General features: G+C 47.7%; 1 protein-coding gene across 1 annotated transcript; it reads left to right on the forward strand.

Annotated features, from left to right (window-relative positions):
* Positions 1–13,519, forward strand: LOC309536262 (arylacetamide deacetylase-like 3). The gene is made up of 4 exons (XM_082230298.1): positions 1–672; positions 1,445–1,661; positions 4,055–4,118; positions 12,569–13,519. The coding sequence occupies exons 1-4, from the start codon at positions 496–498 to the stop codon at positions 13,341–13,343; spliced, it is 1,233 nt and encodes a 410-aa protein (XP_082086424.1). The 5' UTR covers positions 1–495; the 3' UTR covers positions 13,344–13,519.
* Positions 13,520–17,532: the final 4,013 nt, after the last annotated feature.

The raw sequence follows: 17,532 nt of genomic DNA on the forward strand, positions 1-17,532 counted from the left end.
TCAGAAGAAGAGCCTATGCTTTGAATATGCAAGGGCTTAAGTTTCATCCCTGAGATCTCTGGATAGGAATGGGACTCGTGTCTGAAGCCTTGGAAATCTTGGGCCAGGCAGTGCACACAAGTCCTCTTCCACCTCAGACAAGGACTCCCACCATTCCTGACTACAAGCTTAAGCTGGCTGGGGATGTTGTGAACTTCAGGCAATGAACACCCAGTATGTAAAGCCGAAGAGCTCTGGGACAGACATTATGAAACTGGATTGATCAGTGGCTGGACTTGACACTCCTGAGTAGAACATCACACATTGTTCCTTTGCCAAACCCAGGAAATTGCTGTTGATGTTCCAATGGATGAAGTTTCTGCATGGGAGTATTGGGAATTACTTAATTAACCAGCCTACAGCCTATTAAGTAGCGTAGATACCTGGTGGAGCCACACAGTAGAAATTCTTCCAGTGTAGACTCAATGTTTCCCTTGCACTCTTTGGAACGGTGAAATGGGGCTTCTTCTGGGCCTCCTGCTTGGGGTAATTGGAGTTATAGGAATTCTTTTCCTGTTGCTCTTCTCCTTTGCAATTTATTATGATCTTTCCAGGAGTAAAATCCCATCTGGATTTGACAATCCATTAAAGCTTTGGGTCATTCACTGTACTGCCATTATTGCATTTACTGCGGTAAGTTGGAGACTGGATGAGCCATTATGTGATGGTTCTTCTTATGTTCTTATGTGAAAGATGATTAAGAAATGTGCCATAATAATTCTTATTCTTATTAGTGATCTTTGCACATCCTTAGATGCCAGGCAAGAGCATATCTAAGTCCTTTCAAATGTGTTTGAGGGAGAGGTGTTATTAGTTTCTATATCTTTTATGTATAACATTTCTATATCTTTTAAAGGTTTAATTGATTTGCTTTGTGCTTGTTTTTGTTCATGTATTTTGTATTTTTATCTTATTTTTTATGCTGTGAACCACCCATTGATCCTTCCATAAAGGACAATATTTTTAATTAATAATAATAATAGTTTATATATTTAAGTAATTATTATTCTCACTAATAATATGGTGTGTTTACATCATGGTTTCTTCAGGAAAACACATATGGTCTCATAGGCAAGCAAGAAGATTGTGGATTGTTTCTCCAAAGCTTCTTTTGCCTCTGTACCTTGGCTGGTGTTTGGGTTGGGGTGGCCAAACAAACCATGATGTAGGAAAGCTTTTGGGTTTCGACATCAAGCCAAACCATTGGATCGCTTATTGTGACCCAGGGCTGCCTCTAATGATAGTCCCATTCTAAGCAGACTGATTGAAATTAATGGACATGGCTAACATGCACTCATTCATTTCTGTGGGTCTACTTTAAATAGGACTTATTTGGATACCACCCCCTGTGAATAGGATGCAAATGTGGGCACTATTTTCATGAGACTGTTCCTTTGCCCAACAGGGGAAGTGTCTTGAACTGCTGGGTATCTGCAGCCAGTTTGCCTTTATCCGCTTCCTCCAGAGTTTTGGGAATCCAAGAGTGGATCCCAGCCTCTCTGCCAAAGATCTGCATTTTGACGGGGTTCCTGTGAGGGTTTATCATCCCAAAGCACCATCTGCTGGCCCAAGGAAAGGATTTATGTTCTTTCATGGAGGAGCTGGGATGGTTGGAAGCATTGGTAAGAGATTAAGGCTGTCTGCCTGTGAACACTTCTCTAGAGGCAAGCCCCGTTGAACTCAAGTAAGCCCATGTAGAATCGTGGAATAGGAGAGTTGGGAGGGATCCCAAGGGGTCATCTAGCTCAACACTCTGCCGTGAAGGAATCACAGCTGAAGAAGCCCTGACAAATGGCCATCCAACCTCTGTTTTGAAACCTCCAGTCAAAGAGAACCCATCACCTTCCAAGGGAGTCCACTCCCTGTTGAGCAACTCTTTCATCAGAAAAGGCAAGTCCCATTGAACTCAATAAACCCATGTGGAATGGTTTACAGGGCTGAGATACAAGAGTGTTGGTGGTAGTTCCTGAAGAGACATGGGGCATACATGTATTTTGGATTAGCATATGTTAATTTATACGCATATATGCTTACTTAGGTCAACAGGAACAAAAAAATATGGAAGCTCTTGTTATCATGGCTTCCCAGGTCTCACATCTCCACTAGTCAATGGTCAGGGATTAGGGGAGCTGCACTCCAGCAAGAAGCCACCGGAGGAGGGACAGAGCCCCCCACTGCTGATTCATTTTATAACATACATATACCACTTGATTTTATAGAAGCTCAAACAGGTTCACAAACATGCATATAATAACTCGAGGTTGCTGCTCCTGATCGCTCTGCTTACCAACCCCACCCCCCACCCCTGGCCACCCCCTCGTTTGCACCTCACCCAATCCCCTACCTCATCCCACCCCACAGCCACCACACACACATGTGCCAAATAGGTCAACTTTCACTAACACAAATCACAAACCGGCACTTGCACCAGCTTTCATTTGCAAGACCAAATGCAATTTCACAAGTTAGCAATTAATACTGACAGTCTTGGGTACTAAGTGAGATTGTGTTGCAACAGTTTATAAAGTAGCAACCTAGTAATCCCATTGCACCAGAAACGGTTTTAGTCATGCTGGTCACATGACCCGGAAAGCTGTCTGTGGACAAATGCCATCTCCCTCATCCTGAAGCGAGATGAGCGCCACACCCCATAGTCACCTTTGACTGGACTTAACCGTCCAGGGGTCCTTTACCTTTTTACCTATAAAGTAGTAGCTTCAGGAGGAAGGAAGGCTAGAATCAAGTGGAGAGCTTGCCATTATTAGAGACACTGATATTGTGGTGTGGTGGGAGACAACTGTGCCCCTCGCAGAGCTTGTTTCCTGAAATGCAAGAGCCATGATCCCTGACTGCTGACCATGCTGATTGGAGAGGTTCTGATAACAAGGTTTTTTCCCCCGTTTCTGAAAATGGACCTAAGTTTGCATCTATGCATATCGATGATAACATGTGAATTAAATGAAAGCTTGCAAACCATTGGCTGGGTGCCCCATACCTCTTAAGGCTAGGATTTATATGTGTGCAATTGGATTGAGTTTGCTTTTATAGGTGAACCTATTTAATTTGCCTTTTGCAAATCAATTTGTGAACCCAGAGCCAGTCTCTGAAGCTTACAATGCAGTACTCTAGCCATGTGATGTTCACAATTCACATACAGCAAAATGTGTGCACAAAAAGGCTCATGTCAGCAAAAATTGCATGTACAAAAACATTATGTCCGGGAAGATTGGTGTTCCAGAATGGGCTTTAAAAGGCAAGACTGGAGGTAGCAATGTTTTTGCCTACCAGTGGATGGAAACCTTGGGCAGGCAGAGTGCTCTTGGCTTAGTTCCTTCTGCCAGGCTTCCAGAAGCATTTGCTTAGCCACTGTGAGAACAGAATGCTGGGCTAGATTGAAATCTACTCCGAGTTGAGAGTGGATTTCATGCTCTTTATTCAGCTCATAGTGGCGTACATAGCATAGATGGACCATTGGTCTGATCCTGCAGGATCTGATTTGGTTCTTATGTGTATATTAGAGCAATGAGAAACTCGAGAGACACTGAGATTGACAGATTCACCCATCCCTATCTGCGACTGATGGGAGTTGTAGTCTCCTGACATCAGTAGCCAAGATGTCACCCTCCCAACTACAATTTAGGAGGTCTTCTGGGAAGACATGGTTCACGTTGTGCTGTGATTTATGTCCATGCATGTCAGTGGGTCTGCTCTGAAGAGTTCGATACAAACAGCCCTGGATTTGCGAAAGAGCTTCATATTTAGAATTTCCCTTCCAACTTTCGAGCGTCCTACCAAGATGTCTGCAGCAAAATCACCAAGGAGACTGATTCTTACAGTGCAGTACTTGAGCTGCGTGATGTGCACATGTGCATAAAAAGGTTTATGTCAATTAAAATTGCATGTACAAATACATTATATATCGGAAGACAGCTGTTCAAAAATGTGCTTTTAAAGGCAAGACTGGAGGCAGCAGATAATTACCTCCCTATTTAAAATTTCTCTCTCATCTTGCTAGAGTTCTACCAAGTGGTCTGCAGCAAAATCGCCAAGGAGACTGACTCAGTGGTTGTGTCTGTTGGGTAAGTAAATGCAACCATCTGTCTTTTCGTAGATAAAATATGTGTGTGTGCGCTTTGCACCCAACATGTTGTTGCATTTGTTGGTGGCATGCCTTGCCATATTCCTCACAGGAGAAAAAGGCTCCCCATTTTGTTACATGATTGCAAATCAAAGCTTCATGCACCTCAGACATGAGGATGCTCACTTCCGTGGGGGAACTATGAGCTGGGCATAAGGCCTTGTTTATTCTCCAGTTACTGCCTGTCTCCTGAGCATTGTTTTATCTGTGCTCTCTTGGGTCTTTTTTTGTCATCAATTTGTGTGTCTGTCAGAGCTGCCACCCAGTCCCAGCTCACATAGGACCAAGTCCGCCAGCGTTCATTTTATAAGAGTCTTTATTAAGTTACAGGTTTCATTTCCGAACTGCAGCGTGCAGCTCTACACCTTCTGCCCTAGGTCGGCGAAGACCCGTCTGAGTCCCCGCCTCTTGCACACCAGCTTAATACCCTAGCCTTGCTCCACCTCCTTCGCCTCTCCCTACGTCTCTGGGTCCTTCTGCCCCCCTGGGCCTCCTCCCTTCTACTCTCCTCTGACGCTGACCCCCCTGATCCTTCTGCCTCCTTGCGGCGGGCTTTGGGACCTGGCTCACTCTCCGGGCTGCTTACTGCTCCAGCTTCCGCTGCATTTGAACTTGGCGCGCGCGCCCAACTCTCTACTTTCCTCTTAACCGTTGCCTCGCTCTCTGAGGAGGGCGTGACCACCCCTGACTCGTGCCCTCCCTCCTGCTGACAGCCTCCGGAACCCGATGCCTGGCTACCTTCCTCCCTGCTGCTCTCAGTCTTGAGCGTGGGTCCCGACTTCCAGCTGCTGCCGCTCTCAGTTATGAGCGTGGGTCCCGACTTCCAGCTGCTACTCTCTGAATCTCCTCTGTTCCCTTCCTCCTGGGGTGTCCCCCCGGATCCCCCCCTTGCTCTGCTCACTGGGGCTCCCTTTTGGGAGTCCTCTGACTCACTGCTTAGGCTTGGAGATCTCGGGTCGTCATCATCACTCATTTTCCCTTCGGATTCCTCCCCCTCGCTCTCTGCTTCTTCCCTTCTCTGCGTCTCTGCTCCTGAACCCCTGACATCCATCCCCCCCTCGAAGCCCCCCCTTCCCCCCTCCCCGCTTTCAGGTGTGGGTGCTGGGTGCTCCATCATCACGGGAGGGAATGCCGGATACAGTTCGCTCCCCGTGGTTGGCCGCCAACTGAAGGCCTCCGAGTCTTCCTCCTCGCGGTCGCCGACGTTGACCTGTTCCGCTTCCATCTCTGTACCGCCGTGCTCGAACCCAAGGTCCTCCCCGAACACGTCCATGTCAGTCTCTGCGTCGGTCGCTCGACCTGGTATCTCCAGCCACTTCCGGCGCCATTGCTCCTCCGGTCGATCGTCCCACCAATACGAGGTGTCTGACGCCGAACCCGCCGGCGATCCTTCTGGGGAACGGGTGCTCAGTGCGGGTTCCCCGTCCGAGTCGAATCCATGGAACGTGCTGGAAGAAAGTGTGGGCGTGAACAGCCAGTCGTCGAAGAAGCTCGCTGGCATGGGTCTGTGTGGGAAAAGGGCATGAAACTCGTCCTTGAGCAAGGGTTCCTCCAAAGCGTAGTCTGGCACCCAGCTATTGGCGCTGGCCCGGGTGCCCTCTCTGGCTAGGAGGTATTCGACTCCCTCTTCCCCCCATCTGGAGTCCAAAATCTCCGTGACCTCGTTGATGGGGTCTTGCTGCGTCACCCCTCGCGTCTCCGTCCGCTCCCGGAACGGACTCGGTGCCGTCCCTGGCTCCTGGAATCTGTGAGGTGCCTTGTAGGGAGTGAGCACCGACCTGTGGAACACCGGATGCATTCTGGAACCCTCCGGCAGCACCAGTCGGAAGGCTACCGGGTTGATCTGTGCTTCGACTTGGTACGGACCAATTTGCTTGTGCCCCAACTTCTTCTTGGCTAGTGACCTGGTCGGCACTGCGTGGGCTGCCAACCAGACCCAGTCTCCCACTTGGATCTCTTCGCCAACCCGCCTGTGCTTGTCAGCTTGCACCTTGTAGGCGTGCTTAGCTAGCTCCAGCTGCCGTCTGAGTTGATCGTGTACCGCCTGCAACTCTGACGCGAACGCGTCCGCCGTCTGTGGTTCTCCGTCCCCCACTCTCTCCCGTCCCGGGAAGGTTCTGGGATTCCTCCCATTGTTGGCGAAGAACGGCGTCACCCCTGTGGACACGTGCTTCGTGTTGTTGTAAGCGAACTCGGCGAGCGGCAGGTAATCCACCCAGGTCGCAGGTTGTTGATTGGCATAGCATCTCAGGTACTGCTGCATGATGGCATTGACCCTCTCTGCTTGCCCGTTGGTCTGCGGGTGTCTTGCTGATGCCAGATCGACCTTGACATTTAGAAAACTCATCAGCTTCTGCCAGAAATTCGAGACGAACTGGCGCCCGCGGTCGGACAGGATAGACCGCGGCAGACCATGCACTTTGAACACGTGATCTATGAACAGTTTGGCGGTTTGTTCCGCCGTGGCCACCTTCGCACACGGAATGAAATGTGCCATCTTGGTGAACAAGTCCACCACCACTAGTACAGCTGTCTTGCCTCTCGAGCTGGGTAGATCCGTAACAAAGTCCAGGGCCACCCTCTCCCACGGTTCAAACGGCGTTTGCAGCGGTTCCAGCAGTCCCGCCGGTGGTTTGTGCACCGGTTTGGCCCTCTGGCAGGTGTCGCACCTCGCAACGTAGTCCGCGACTTCCCCTCTCAGTCTGGGCCACCAAAAGTCCCTTGCGACTAATTCCACCGTTTTTTCCGTGCCAAAGTGCCCGGCCGTGGGTGCGTCGTGCAGCTGCTGCAGTACCCTGGCGCGAAGTTCGTCTCCCGGCACGTAGATGGCCCCTTTACGTAAGAGCAAGCCGTCTCGTATCTGGAACTCGTCGCCCTTCGCCGTGCCCTTGTGCACCTCTGCCATCTTCGCCTGCGCGAAGGAGTCGTCCTGCAACGCCCGCCGCACCGCATCCAGGTCTACTGTGGCTGAAGCGCACGCCCACGCTGTTGGCGCGAAGATGTGCATGGCTGCCGCTGGCGTCGCCTCTTCGAGGTATTGCGGTTTGCGGGACAGTGCATCCGCCATGACGTTGGTGTCGCCTGGGACGTACTCTATTCGGAAATTGAAGTCAGCAAAGAACTCTGCCCAACGTATCTGCCTCTGGTTCAGGAACTGAGCCGTGCGCCAGTGCTCCAGATTCTTGTGATCCGTGCAGACCTGCACCGTGTGCTTGGCGCCGATCAGGAAGTGCCTCCACGCCTTGAAAGCTGCATGAATGGCCAGCAACTCCCTGTCCCAGATGGTGTAGTTCTGCTCCGACTTGCTGAGCTTTCTGGAGTAGAACGCTCCCGGCCTCCAGACCCCCTGTGGGTCCCTTTGCAGCAGGACAGCTCCCACTGCTCTATCGGACGCGTCTGTCTCTACCCGCATCGGTCTGCTGGGGTCGATATGCAGCAGTTGCTCTTCCGACGCGAAGAGACGCTTGAGTGCTTGAAAGGACTGCTCCGCCTGCTCCGTCCAGATGAATTTCTTTTTCTTGGAGCTTAGCGTGTCCGTAATGGCCGCCGTCTGCATCGCGAACCCCTTGATAAACTTGCGATAGAAGTTGGCGAAGCCGACAAACCGCTGGACCTCCTTCCGGTTGCGCGGGCTCTTCCAATCCAACACCGCACGAACCTTGGCGCTGTCCATGGCTAGCCCCTTGTCCGACAACTTGTAACCCAAGAAATCCACCTCCGTCGTGTCGAACTGGCACTTCTCCAGTTTGGCGTACAGTCTATGCTGCTGCAGCCTCTTCAGCACCTCCCGAACATCTTGGTCATGGGCTTGCTGCGATTCGGAGAATATCAGGATGTCATCCAGAAAGCAGACGCACTTCTTGTAAAGGAGTCCCGCCAACACATGATGCATGAAAGCTTGGAAACAGTGAGAACCGTTTTGCAATCCAAACGGCATCACTCTGTATTCGTAGGTGCCCAGAGGCGTGAACATGGCTGTCTTCCACTCATCGCCCTCCCTCATGCGGATGAGATTGTACGCACCTCGCAGGTCCAACTTGGTGAACACGCGTCCCTTGCGCACCGTCGCTAGTAGGTCGTCAATCCTGGGCATGGGGAAATCAGAAGGCTTGGTCATCTTGTTTAAGAGGCGAAAATCCACCACCAGTCTTTTTTGGGGCGTGTCTTTCTTCTTCACGAAGAAAACAGGACTGCCCCCTACTGCCCTGGACTCCCGGATGAAACCGCGCTGCAAATTGTGATCTATGAACTGTTTGAGTTCCTGTAATTCGTCCTCAGACATGGAATACAGCTTCCCTTTCGGCAGCGTCGCCCCTGGTAGTAGGTCAATCTTGCAGTCATATTGCCTGTGCGGTGGTAGCTTGTCAGCCTCTTTCTCGCAGAAGACCTCCAGAAAGTCTGCGTATTTGTGGGGGACTGCTTGCAACGTTCCCAACTGCAGTTGTGATTCCTCCTCCTCTCCCTCCTGTCTGGGCAGGATGCAGTGTTCTGCGCAATAAGAGGAGCCGAAGATCAGCTGTCTCTGGTACCAAGCCAGTGTCGGACTGTGCCTGTCCAGCCAACTCATGCCCAACACAATGGGCGTGTCCGACAGTTGGGTGACATTAAAACTGATGACTTCCCTGTGGTTGCCAAGGCGCATCACCATCGGTGGCGTTTGCTTCACCACCTGCCCCCCTAGCAACTCTCTGCCATCCACTGTGACGACTTGCAGGGGCAGAGTGGCAGGCAGTAGCTGTATAGCGTGCTGCTCCACAAAATCCTGCGCTATAAAGTCTGCGTTGCTTCCAGAATCCACAGAAAGCGGCACTTCGATAGTGACGCCATCGGGTAGCTGGAGAGATGCTGTGAGCTGCACTACTGGTTTGGGTGGGAGGGGGTCCGTGGGTTGCAAGATCGCTGGGGACTGCTTCACTGATGCGTCTGGTTGGGCCCCAGTGCCTCTGTCTCCAGCCAGACATCGTCGTTTCCCTGCTGTGGTTCTCCTTGCTGCGTTGCTGCAGTCACCATTGCTGAGGCTGCAGTGTGCTTGTGGAGCCTCCGGGGACACTCTTTCGCCAAATGGCCTGGATCCTCGCAGATGTAACACTTCCTGTTCCCTCTAGGAGGCTTCGCTTTCACTGCTGTCGGTGCTTGGGCTCTGGCTGCTGACTGAGCCCTTGCACCTCCAACCTCCATCGGTTCCCCTCCCCCTCCAGGCGGAGGTGTGGATTGCGCACGCGCTGCTTCTCTTGGAATGAAAGAGAAACTTCTCGCTGCTTCGCGCCCTCCACGTCCTTCATCTCTGCACCATGGACGTTCTTCCAGCCTCACCCCCACAGTCAGCGCCCTTTGGACCACCTCCTGCGTGCTTCGGGGCCTCTCCCCCCTTGCAATCTCATCCTTGACCGCAGAGCTCAGACCCTCCCAGAACAGGTCTCTGACAGGGGGCGAATCCCGGTCCCACTCTAAGGCACTGACCAGCGCAAAAAAGCGGGCGTGGTACTGCCGGACGCTTGCCCTCCCTTGTTTTAGTCCATGAATCTCCCGTCGGGCAAGATCCACATCAATAGTAGACAAAAAACACGCATCCATCGCTTTGATAAAGGCATCTGCATTCTGAAGCGCCGGATCTTTATCCCTCCACAAATTGCGTAGCCACGCTTTAGCATCCCCATGCAAATGGGATAGTATGAACCCCACTTTCTCTTCCTCATCTCTAAAGTCTTTTGCCAGCAGTTGCAGTGCGCACATTACGTCTGCTCGAAAATTGGGGTACTGTTGTAAATTCCCATCGAAGTGAGCCACAAGCCCTCCTGCTCTCCGTGCCAACCCAACCCCCTCCGGTCTGGGTCCTGGCTGCCCGTGTTTAACCCATGCTTCAAACCTGGCGTGGAGATCTCTGTAGGCGGCTGCCGCATCCTCCTCCCTCTTCTTGGATGCCAGTACCTCCGCGTTCAATTGGGTAACTGCCTGTTGCAGCGCTGCAACTGTCTCTGCTTCCGTCATCTCTGCTAACCGTCGTGAGCTTGCTCCCAAACACCGATCCCCTCCTCCAGCTGCCTCTCTCTCCGCTGCGAGATATCAGGTGTCCGAAGCTTTACTGAGACGGGTCTTACTGTCAGAGCTGCCACCCAGTCCCAGCTCACATAGGACCAAGTCCGCCAGCGTTCATTTTATAAGAGTCTTTATTAAGTTACAGGTTTCATTTCCGAACTGCAGCGTGCAGCTCTACACCTTCTGCCCTAGGTCGGCGAAGACCCGTCTGAGTCCCCGCCTCTTGCACACCAGCTTAATACCCTAGCCTTGCTCCACCTCCTTCGCCTCTCCCTACGTCTCTGGGTCCTTCTGCCCCCCTGGGCCTCCTCCCTTCTACTCTCCTCTGACGCTGACCCCCCTGATCCTTCTGCCTCCTTGCGGCGGGCTTTGGGACCTGGCTCACTCTCCGGGCTGCTTACTGCTCCAGCTTCCGCTGCATTTGAACTTGGCGCGCGCGCCCAACTCTCTACTTTCCTCTTAACCGTTGCCTCGCTCTCTGAGGAGGGCGTGACCACCCCTGACTCGTGCCCTCCCTCCTGCTGACAGCCTCCGGAACCCGATGCCTGGCTACCTTCCTCCCTGCTGCTCTCAGTCTTGAGCGTGGGTCCCGACTTCCAGCTGCTGCCGCTCTCAGTTATGAGCGTGGGTCCCGACTTCCAGCTGCTACTCTCTGAATCTCCTCTGTTCCCTTCCTCCTGGGGTGTCCCCCCGGATCCCCCCCTTGCTCTGCTCACTGGGGCTCCCTTTTGGGAGTCCTCTGACTCACTGCTTAGGCTTGGAGATCTCGGGTCGTCATCATCACTCATTTTCCCTTCGGATTCCTCCCCCTCGCTCTCTGCTTCTTCCCTTCTCTGCGTCTCTGCTCCTGAACCCCTGACAGTGTCCTTCTACGATTTGTGATTGACCTTTTACTGTGTCAATCAGCTTTTGGTGATCCATCAGCATTGGAAAGGCTGGGTGCACACACCTATGTGAAGCAGGGGGTGGACCCTTCAGAACCAGGGTTCAAATGTCACACACACACAGGGTTAATTGCAAGAGTTGTATAACTCTCTGACGTCATACACCCTGTGGCAGTTATGACAGGTATGGCAGTTGGTATGGCAGTGACAGCTATTAACAGTCTTTAGTGTGAGAGCAGCTGAACTGTTGTTCTGCTGTCTGTCTCAGGGTAAGTTAGTCTGTAACAGTTTAATCTATGTGACACACTTTTTGGGACATTACTGACCCCATTCCAGATCAGGGAGTAGCTCTAATGTAAGATGTATTAGCAATTTAAGAAACATTCACCTGCATTGTATGTTTAATCTGCAGCTGCAAGTGTACTAAGTACATACCCTTCAACATTTTGCTGATGAAAATAGGGACATCCCATTTTATTATTTATACCCCACAAATCTTACTGGGTTGCCCCATCCACACTGGGCAGCTTCCAACAGATACAAAATATAATAAAATATTAAACATTTTTTTAAAAAAAAAAACCTTTCTAAAACAGGACTGCCTTCAGACGGCTCAGGGGTTGGGTAACTCCATACCATTCAACATTTCTCCTATGAAAGTAAGGAAAAGCAGTACATTACAGAATCAAATCAGCTTCTCTAAAACAGGGATGTCCCTGGAAAATAGGGACACTTAGAGGCTCTGTAAGTAAAAGTTGTTATTTAAACTTCAAAAGAGTGTGTCTTGAGTAGTTTTTATAGGAGGAAAAAGAGAATTAATAAAAGGGTCAAACCACTAAGGGCTGCCTTCCGTATATTCTGCAAATAGGAACTAGTGTCTAAATTCCACATCACTGACCTTGTCTTGTGCCCTCCTCCTTTGTTCTTATGTGCCTGGAATGTGTCCCTGACCTGAGGCAATGCCTCTTGAAGAGGATTCCGCATGTGTTTGAAGGCACACTATATGCACAGGTCTTTTTTCAGGGGGAACTCAGTTCCAGCACCTCTCAGGTAGGTTCTGGCACCTCTTAAGTGGGCATCGTTGCCAATCTTAGAGAATGATGGAGGTGTTCATGGAGATTTCTGGACCTCTTTTTCTACAAAAATAGCACTGGGTGTACATCCCAGTTGGGTTGCACATCCCACATATACAGTAATGCCTGAGCAAGAATTTGGAGGGCAGTCCATGGATACTTGCAGGAATGCTGCTGAAGACCAGTTTCTGGAAGCCACAGGCGGGAAGAGGGCCTTGTGCTTGGGCCCTGCTTGCAGGTGCCTCATAGAAAGCTGCTTGGACCTGGTGAGAACAGGATACTGTAGTAGATGGCCATGAGCCTGATCTAGCAGGCCCTTCTGGTGTTCTTATGTGATCATGAATGTGTTTGGAAAAGGTTCTGGAAGCTTACCTCTTTGCTTCTGTTTTATTCTGCAGCTACCGCCTGTCTCCTGAGCATCTTCCTCCCACTCAGTACAAGGACTGCCTTGCTGCTACCATACACTTAATTCAAAATGCAGTTTCCCATGGGGTGGATCCTTCCAAGATCATCGTTGGTGGGGACAGTGCAGGGGGCAATTATGCTACTGTTGTTGCCCAGAAATTGGTGGAGAGATCAGACCTTCCAAAACTACGGGCTCAAGTACTGATCTATGGGAAATTCCAGGCTATAGACTTCAACACGCCTTCCTATCAGCAGAACAGCTCAATGCCCCCCTTGTTCCGGGAAGATGTTGCTTACTTTATCATGAAGTATATTGGAAAGGACACTTCTTTGGCAGGCCAGCTCCTGAAGGGCTCTCACGTGCCAGATTCAATGAGGCTGAAATATGGGAAGTGGGTGAGTCCTGACAACCTTCCAGAGAGATTTAAGGGGAGAGGCCACAAACAAGTCCCACTTGCTCCTTATGAGCCTGAAGCCTATAGGCAATTGCGAGAGCTATTGGAACCTGATATTTCTTGCCTTTTTGCTGAGGACTCTGTCATCCAGAAGCTTCCTGAAACCCTAATTGTGAGCTGCGAGTACGATGTATTACGAGATGACGCACTGCTGTACAAGAAACGTCTGGAGGACAATGGGGTGAAAGTCAACTGGTTCCATGTTGAGAACGGGTTTCATGGGGTGCTAAACCTCTTTGACGCAGGCCTGTTCACATTCCCTGCTGCAGTTGAATTGATGGACAGGATTGTAGACTTTGTCAAAAACTTATGAGAGGAAATCTCTCGAATTTGTGGGTCTGATAATTTCTCATTTTTCCAATCTTATATTCAGTTCTCCACAATTCTGTTGTCATTTGTGGTTCTTGGGGGCAGCAGGGAGTTGCTCATGAAAATTCACCAGCACTTTTGTGTGAAATTTTCCTAATAAACACTTTTACTTTGTATGGAGTTTTGACTAATATACACATGATTACAACCGATTTGCTCTTTTTTTAAAAATAAAATTTTTATTGGTTTTTCACAATTTATATAAACACAAACAATACACAATACAAACATACAAACACAAAAACAAACACGTATAATTTCATATCCTTTTTTTTCTTAAAACTTATTTCACCGACCTCCCCATACCTCCCCTTTCTGCATTCCAATTCCTAAATTTATTTCAGTAAATCCTCCCCCTTAGTTTTATCTAATTGTCTAATTATTTCCTTTTCTTTCCTTTTACTTAATCTCTACAGCTATAATCCACTTACTTTTTATAACCATAACATTTTAACACTCATTAATTTTACAATATTTCTTAAGATAAATTTTAAATTTCTTCCAATCTTCTTCCGCCGTCTCTTTTCCCTGATCTCGGATTCTGCCAGTCATTTCAGCCAGTCCCATGTAGTCTATCACCTTCATCTGCCATTCTTCCAGAGTGGGTAGGTCTTGTGTCTTCCAATACTTTGCGATGAGTATTCTTGCTGCTGTTGTAGCATACATGAAAAAAGTCCTGTCTTTCTTTGACACCAATTGGCCGATGATGCTCTAATATAATGCACTTCTATATTGTTTTCATTAAGATATGAATTTTGTAAATGGACAATTAACCCTTCTATTGCATTTTAGTACTTATTGGTTGGCTGGAGATCTGTACTGCTAATGCTGTTCTAGGCTGCATCAACATAAGTATAGTGTCCAGATCAAGAGAAGTATCAGTTCCACACCATTTTGCCTTGACCAGACCCCACCAGGAGGACTATGTCCAGTTCTGGGTGCCGCAATTTAAATAGGATAGTGATGAGCTGGAATGTGTACAAACGAGGAAGACCAAGATGATCAAGGGTCTGGAAACCAAGCCTTATAAGGAATCATTGATGCAGTAGGATATGTTTAGCTTGGCGAAGAGGACAGTGAGGTGATATAGTAGCCATCTTCAAATATATAAGGGCTGTCACATGGGAGATGGAGCAAGCTTGTTTTCTGCTACTTCAGAGGGTAGGACTTGAACCAAGGGATTCAAATGATAAGCAAGGAGATTCAGACTATACATTAGGAATAACTTGCTAAGGGTTAGAGCTGATTAGCATTGAAATGGATTAGCTCAGAAGGCAGTGGGACTGCCTTCATTGGAAGTTTTTCATCAGAAGTTTAATGGCCACCTGTTAGGGATTTCTGGATGTGATTCCTGCATTGTAGGTGGTTGACCTAGATGACTCCATGGGTCCCTTTTATCTCTTTTCAGGTATCTGTTTTGGTTTATTGGCCCATATCTAATCCATTAGCCCATCCAAGGCACAGACTAACATTTCCACTGCCTTTCCTAATTTAGATGGAACAGAGTGATAGAGATGGGTGTCACCCACATGTAGATTTTTCGTCACCATATCTCTCCTGATAACAACTCCCAGCAACTTTATAGAGATGTTTAAATACCATGAAACACCGGATTCTAGTTTCAACAATTGTAAACTGTTGTGGCATAAAACTCTGTATGGCACTTTCCTATACATTCACCAACAAGCATCTACCTTCAATGAAATCATTTTGTCTAAATGACACCCGCTATCTGGAAGGATAGCCCCAAGGTGCAATATTGTTGGCAGGTGGCGAATGAACTGAATAAATAAATTATGTTAAGCAATTATTTACTGATCTTCATACAAATACTTGTTACGCAGTTGCCAATGAACCGTGAGCAGTTCAATGTAATGAAATCAGAGGATTCCATCTCAACTGCTCCTGTGAGGAATATGGCAAGGGATGCCACCAACAAATGCAACAAAGCACACACACACATATTTTATCTATGAAAAGACAAATGGTTGCATTTACTTACCCAACAGACACAACCACTGAATCAGTCTCCTTGGCGATTTTGCTGCATACATCTTGGTAGCAGTACTGCATTTTAAGCTTCAGAGATTGGCTCTGGGTTCACAAATTGATTAGCAAAAGGCAAATTAAATAGGTTCCCTCAAACACATTTCAAAGGACTTAGAAATGTTTTGGCCTGGCATCTAAAGATGTGTAAAGATCACTAATAAGAATAACAATAATTATGGTACATTTCTTAATCATCTTTCACATAAGAACATAAGAAGAACCATTACATAATCTCACATAATCAGAACATCAACAGCAATTTCATGGGTTTGGCAATAGATCAATGTGTTATGTTCTACTCAGGAGTGTCAAATCCGGCCACTGATCAGTCCAGTTCCATAATGTCTGTCCCAGAGCTCTTCGGCTTTACATACCGGGTGTTCGTTGCCTGAAGTTCACAACATCCCCAGCCAGCTTAAGCTTGTAGTCAGGAATGGGGGGAGTCCTTGTCTGAGGTGGAAGAGGACTTGTGTGCACTGCCTGGCCCAAGATTTCCAAGGCTTCAGACACGAGTCCCATTCCTATCCAGAGATCTCAGGGATGGAACTTAAGACCTTGCATATTCAAAGCATAGGCTCTTCTTCTGAGGTACGGGCCTCATAGCTAAATGCAAGCCCGTGTTGAGATGAAGTTTTCATTAAAATGTTTTCAGTAAAGATTTTCTTGGGTTTTCTTGGGTTACAAAAGCACATACATCACCTCCGTTTTTTGATCATAATGTTATTTTTACAGATCAGTTAAATTCAATGTGAGCCTTAATCTTGTATACAGTATAAGTTTGGGGGAGAAGTGCGGGGGAAGAGGGTGGGGATAAGTAAATAGTAGTAAACTTTCATTCTTCTACATTCTGTATGTACAGTGTTTCAAGGTGATTTCCCTTCTTTTGGATGAGATGGATTTAAAGGGAGGTTTAGACCATAGTTTAGACCTGCCCCTCTTGCTACGCCCATGTACCTGAGGCCAGATTCCAGATACGTTAGCATTCATTTATTTTTAAACCTCTGAGCGTCCAATCTGTCAGAACCAGGATGCTGGGTTAAACTGCATGCATGCCAAAGGGAGGAAAATCTCCTGAATGACATAGCTGTCTGTAATCATGGCTCGTCATGATAAATGTTTTTTATTTTTATTTTATTTGTGCAACATCTCTTCTTTATTTAGAATTCAACAATAATAAAGGAAGAAACCACAGTAATTGTTGCATCAATTCATTACAATTAACTGATTTTAACAATACAGTGGTACCTCGGGTTAAGAACTTAATTTGTTCTGGAGGTCTGTTTTTAACCTGAAGCACCACTTAGCTAATGGGGCCTCCCGCTGCCGCTGCGCTATTTCTGTTCTCATCCTGAAGCAAAGTTCTTAACCCAAGGTACTATTTCTGGGTTAGCAGATTCTGTAACCTGAAGCGTGTGTAACCCAAGGTACCATTGTATATAAATAGTAATAGAAAAATTACACAACATCACTTTTAACTTACTAAAGTTTTCAAATTACACTTTTATCTCTTTATCTCTTTCTAACAAATCAAAAAGAAAAGGACCAAGAAAGGAGGCACAAAAAAGAAAAGAGAAAAGGAAGAAGAAAAAGGGGGAAGGGGGGGAGGAAAAAAGAAAGAAGTGGGGAAAAACACAAAATAAACACATTTGACTTACAATTAGACTCATTGTATTATTATTTCTATTTTTTCACACACAGTATTACTTTCTTTGTTTTCATCAGATATCAAAAAACATTATATTTGTTTTTTTTTACAAGGATCATTCTATTTCTGCCAGGAGATATTTATTACTGTAATGTTTTTCAGATACTCTTTAAAGATTTCCATTCTTTAAGTACTTTCTGTTTTGGATAACCTCTAATTCTACCTGTTATCATGACCATCTGTAAATATTCTAGCCTTTGGTCCTGCCACTCATTTATCGTAGGTGCTTTCTCACTTTTCCAGTTTCTTGCAATTAAGATCCTGGATGATACCGTTGTGTATATAAAAAGTGGTCTACTGTAATTTATTTTTTGATTTCTGGTGACATTATTCCTAGGAGGAAGATTTCTGGTTTTTTCTTAAATTAATACATGCTTTT

Source organism: Podarcis vaucheri, assembly GCF_965113315.1.
Source record: "Podarcis vaucheri genome assembly, chromosome: 7".
Lineage (NCBI taxonomy): Eukaryota > Metazoa > Chordata > Lepidosauria > Squamata > Lacertidae > Podarcis > Podarcis vaucheri.

Bases quoted from the DNA above. Each gene is read 5' to 3' on its own strand.
- LOC309536262 (XM_082230298.1), top strand. From the start codon at position 496: ATGGGGCTTCTTCTGGGCCTCCTGCTTGGGGTAATTGGAGTTATAGGA. The intron at 673-1,444 runs GTAAGTTGGAGA...TTTGCCCAACAG, and splicing joins CCATTATTGCATTTACTGCG to GGGAAGTGTCTTGAACTGCT. The intron at 1,662-4,054 runs GTAAGAGATTAA...TCATCTTGCTAG, and splicing joins TGGGATGGTTGGAAGCATTG to AGTTCTACCAAGTGGTCTGC.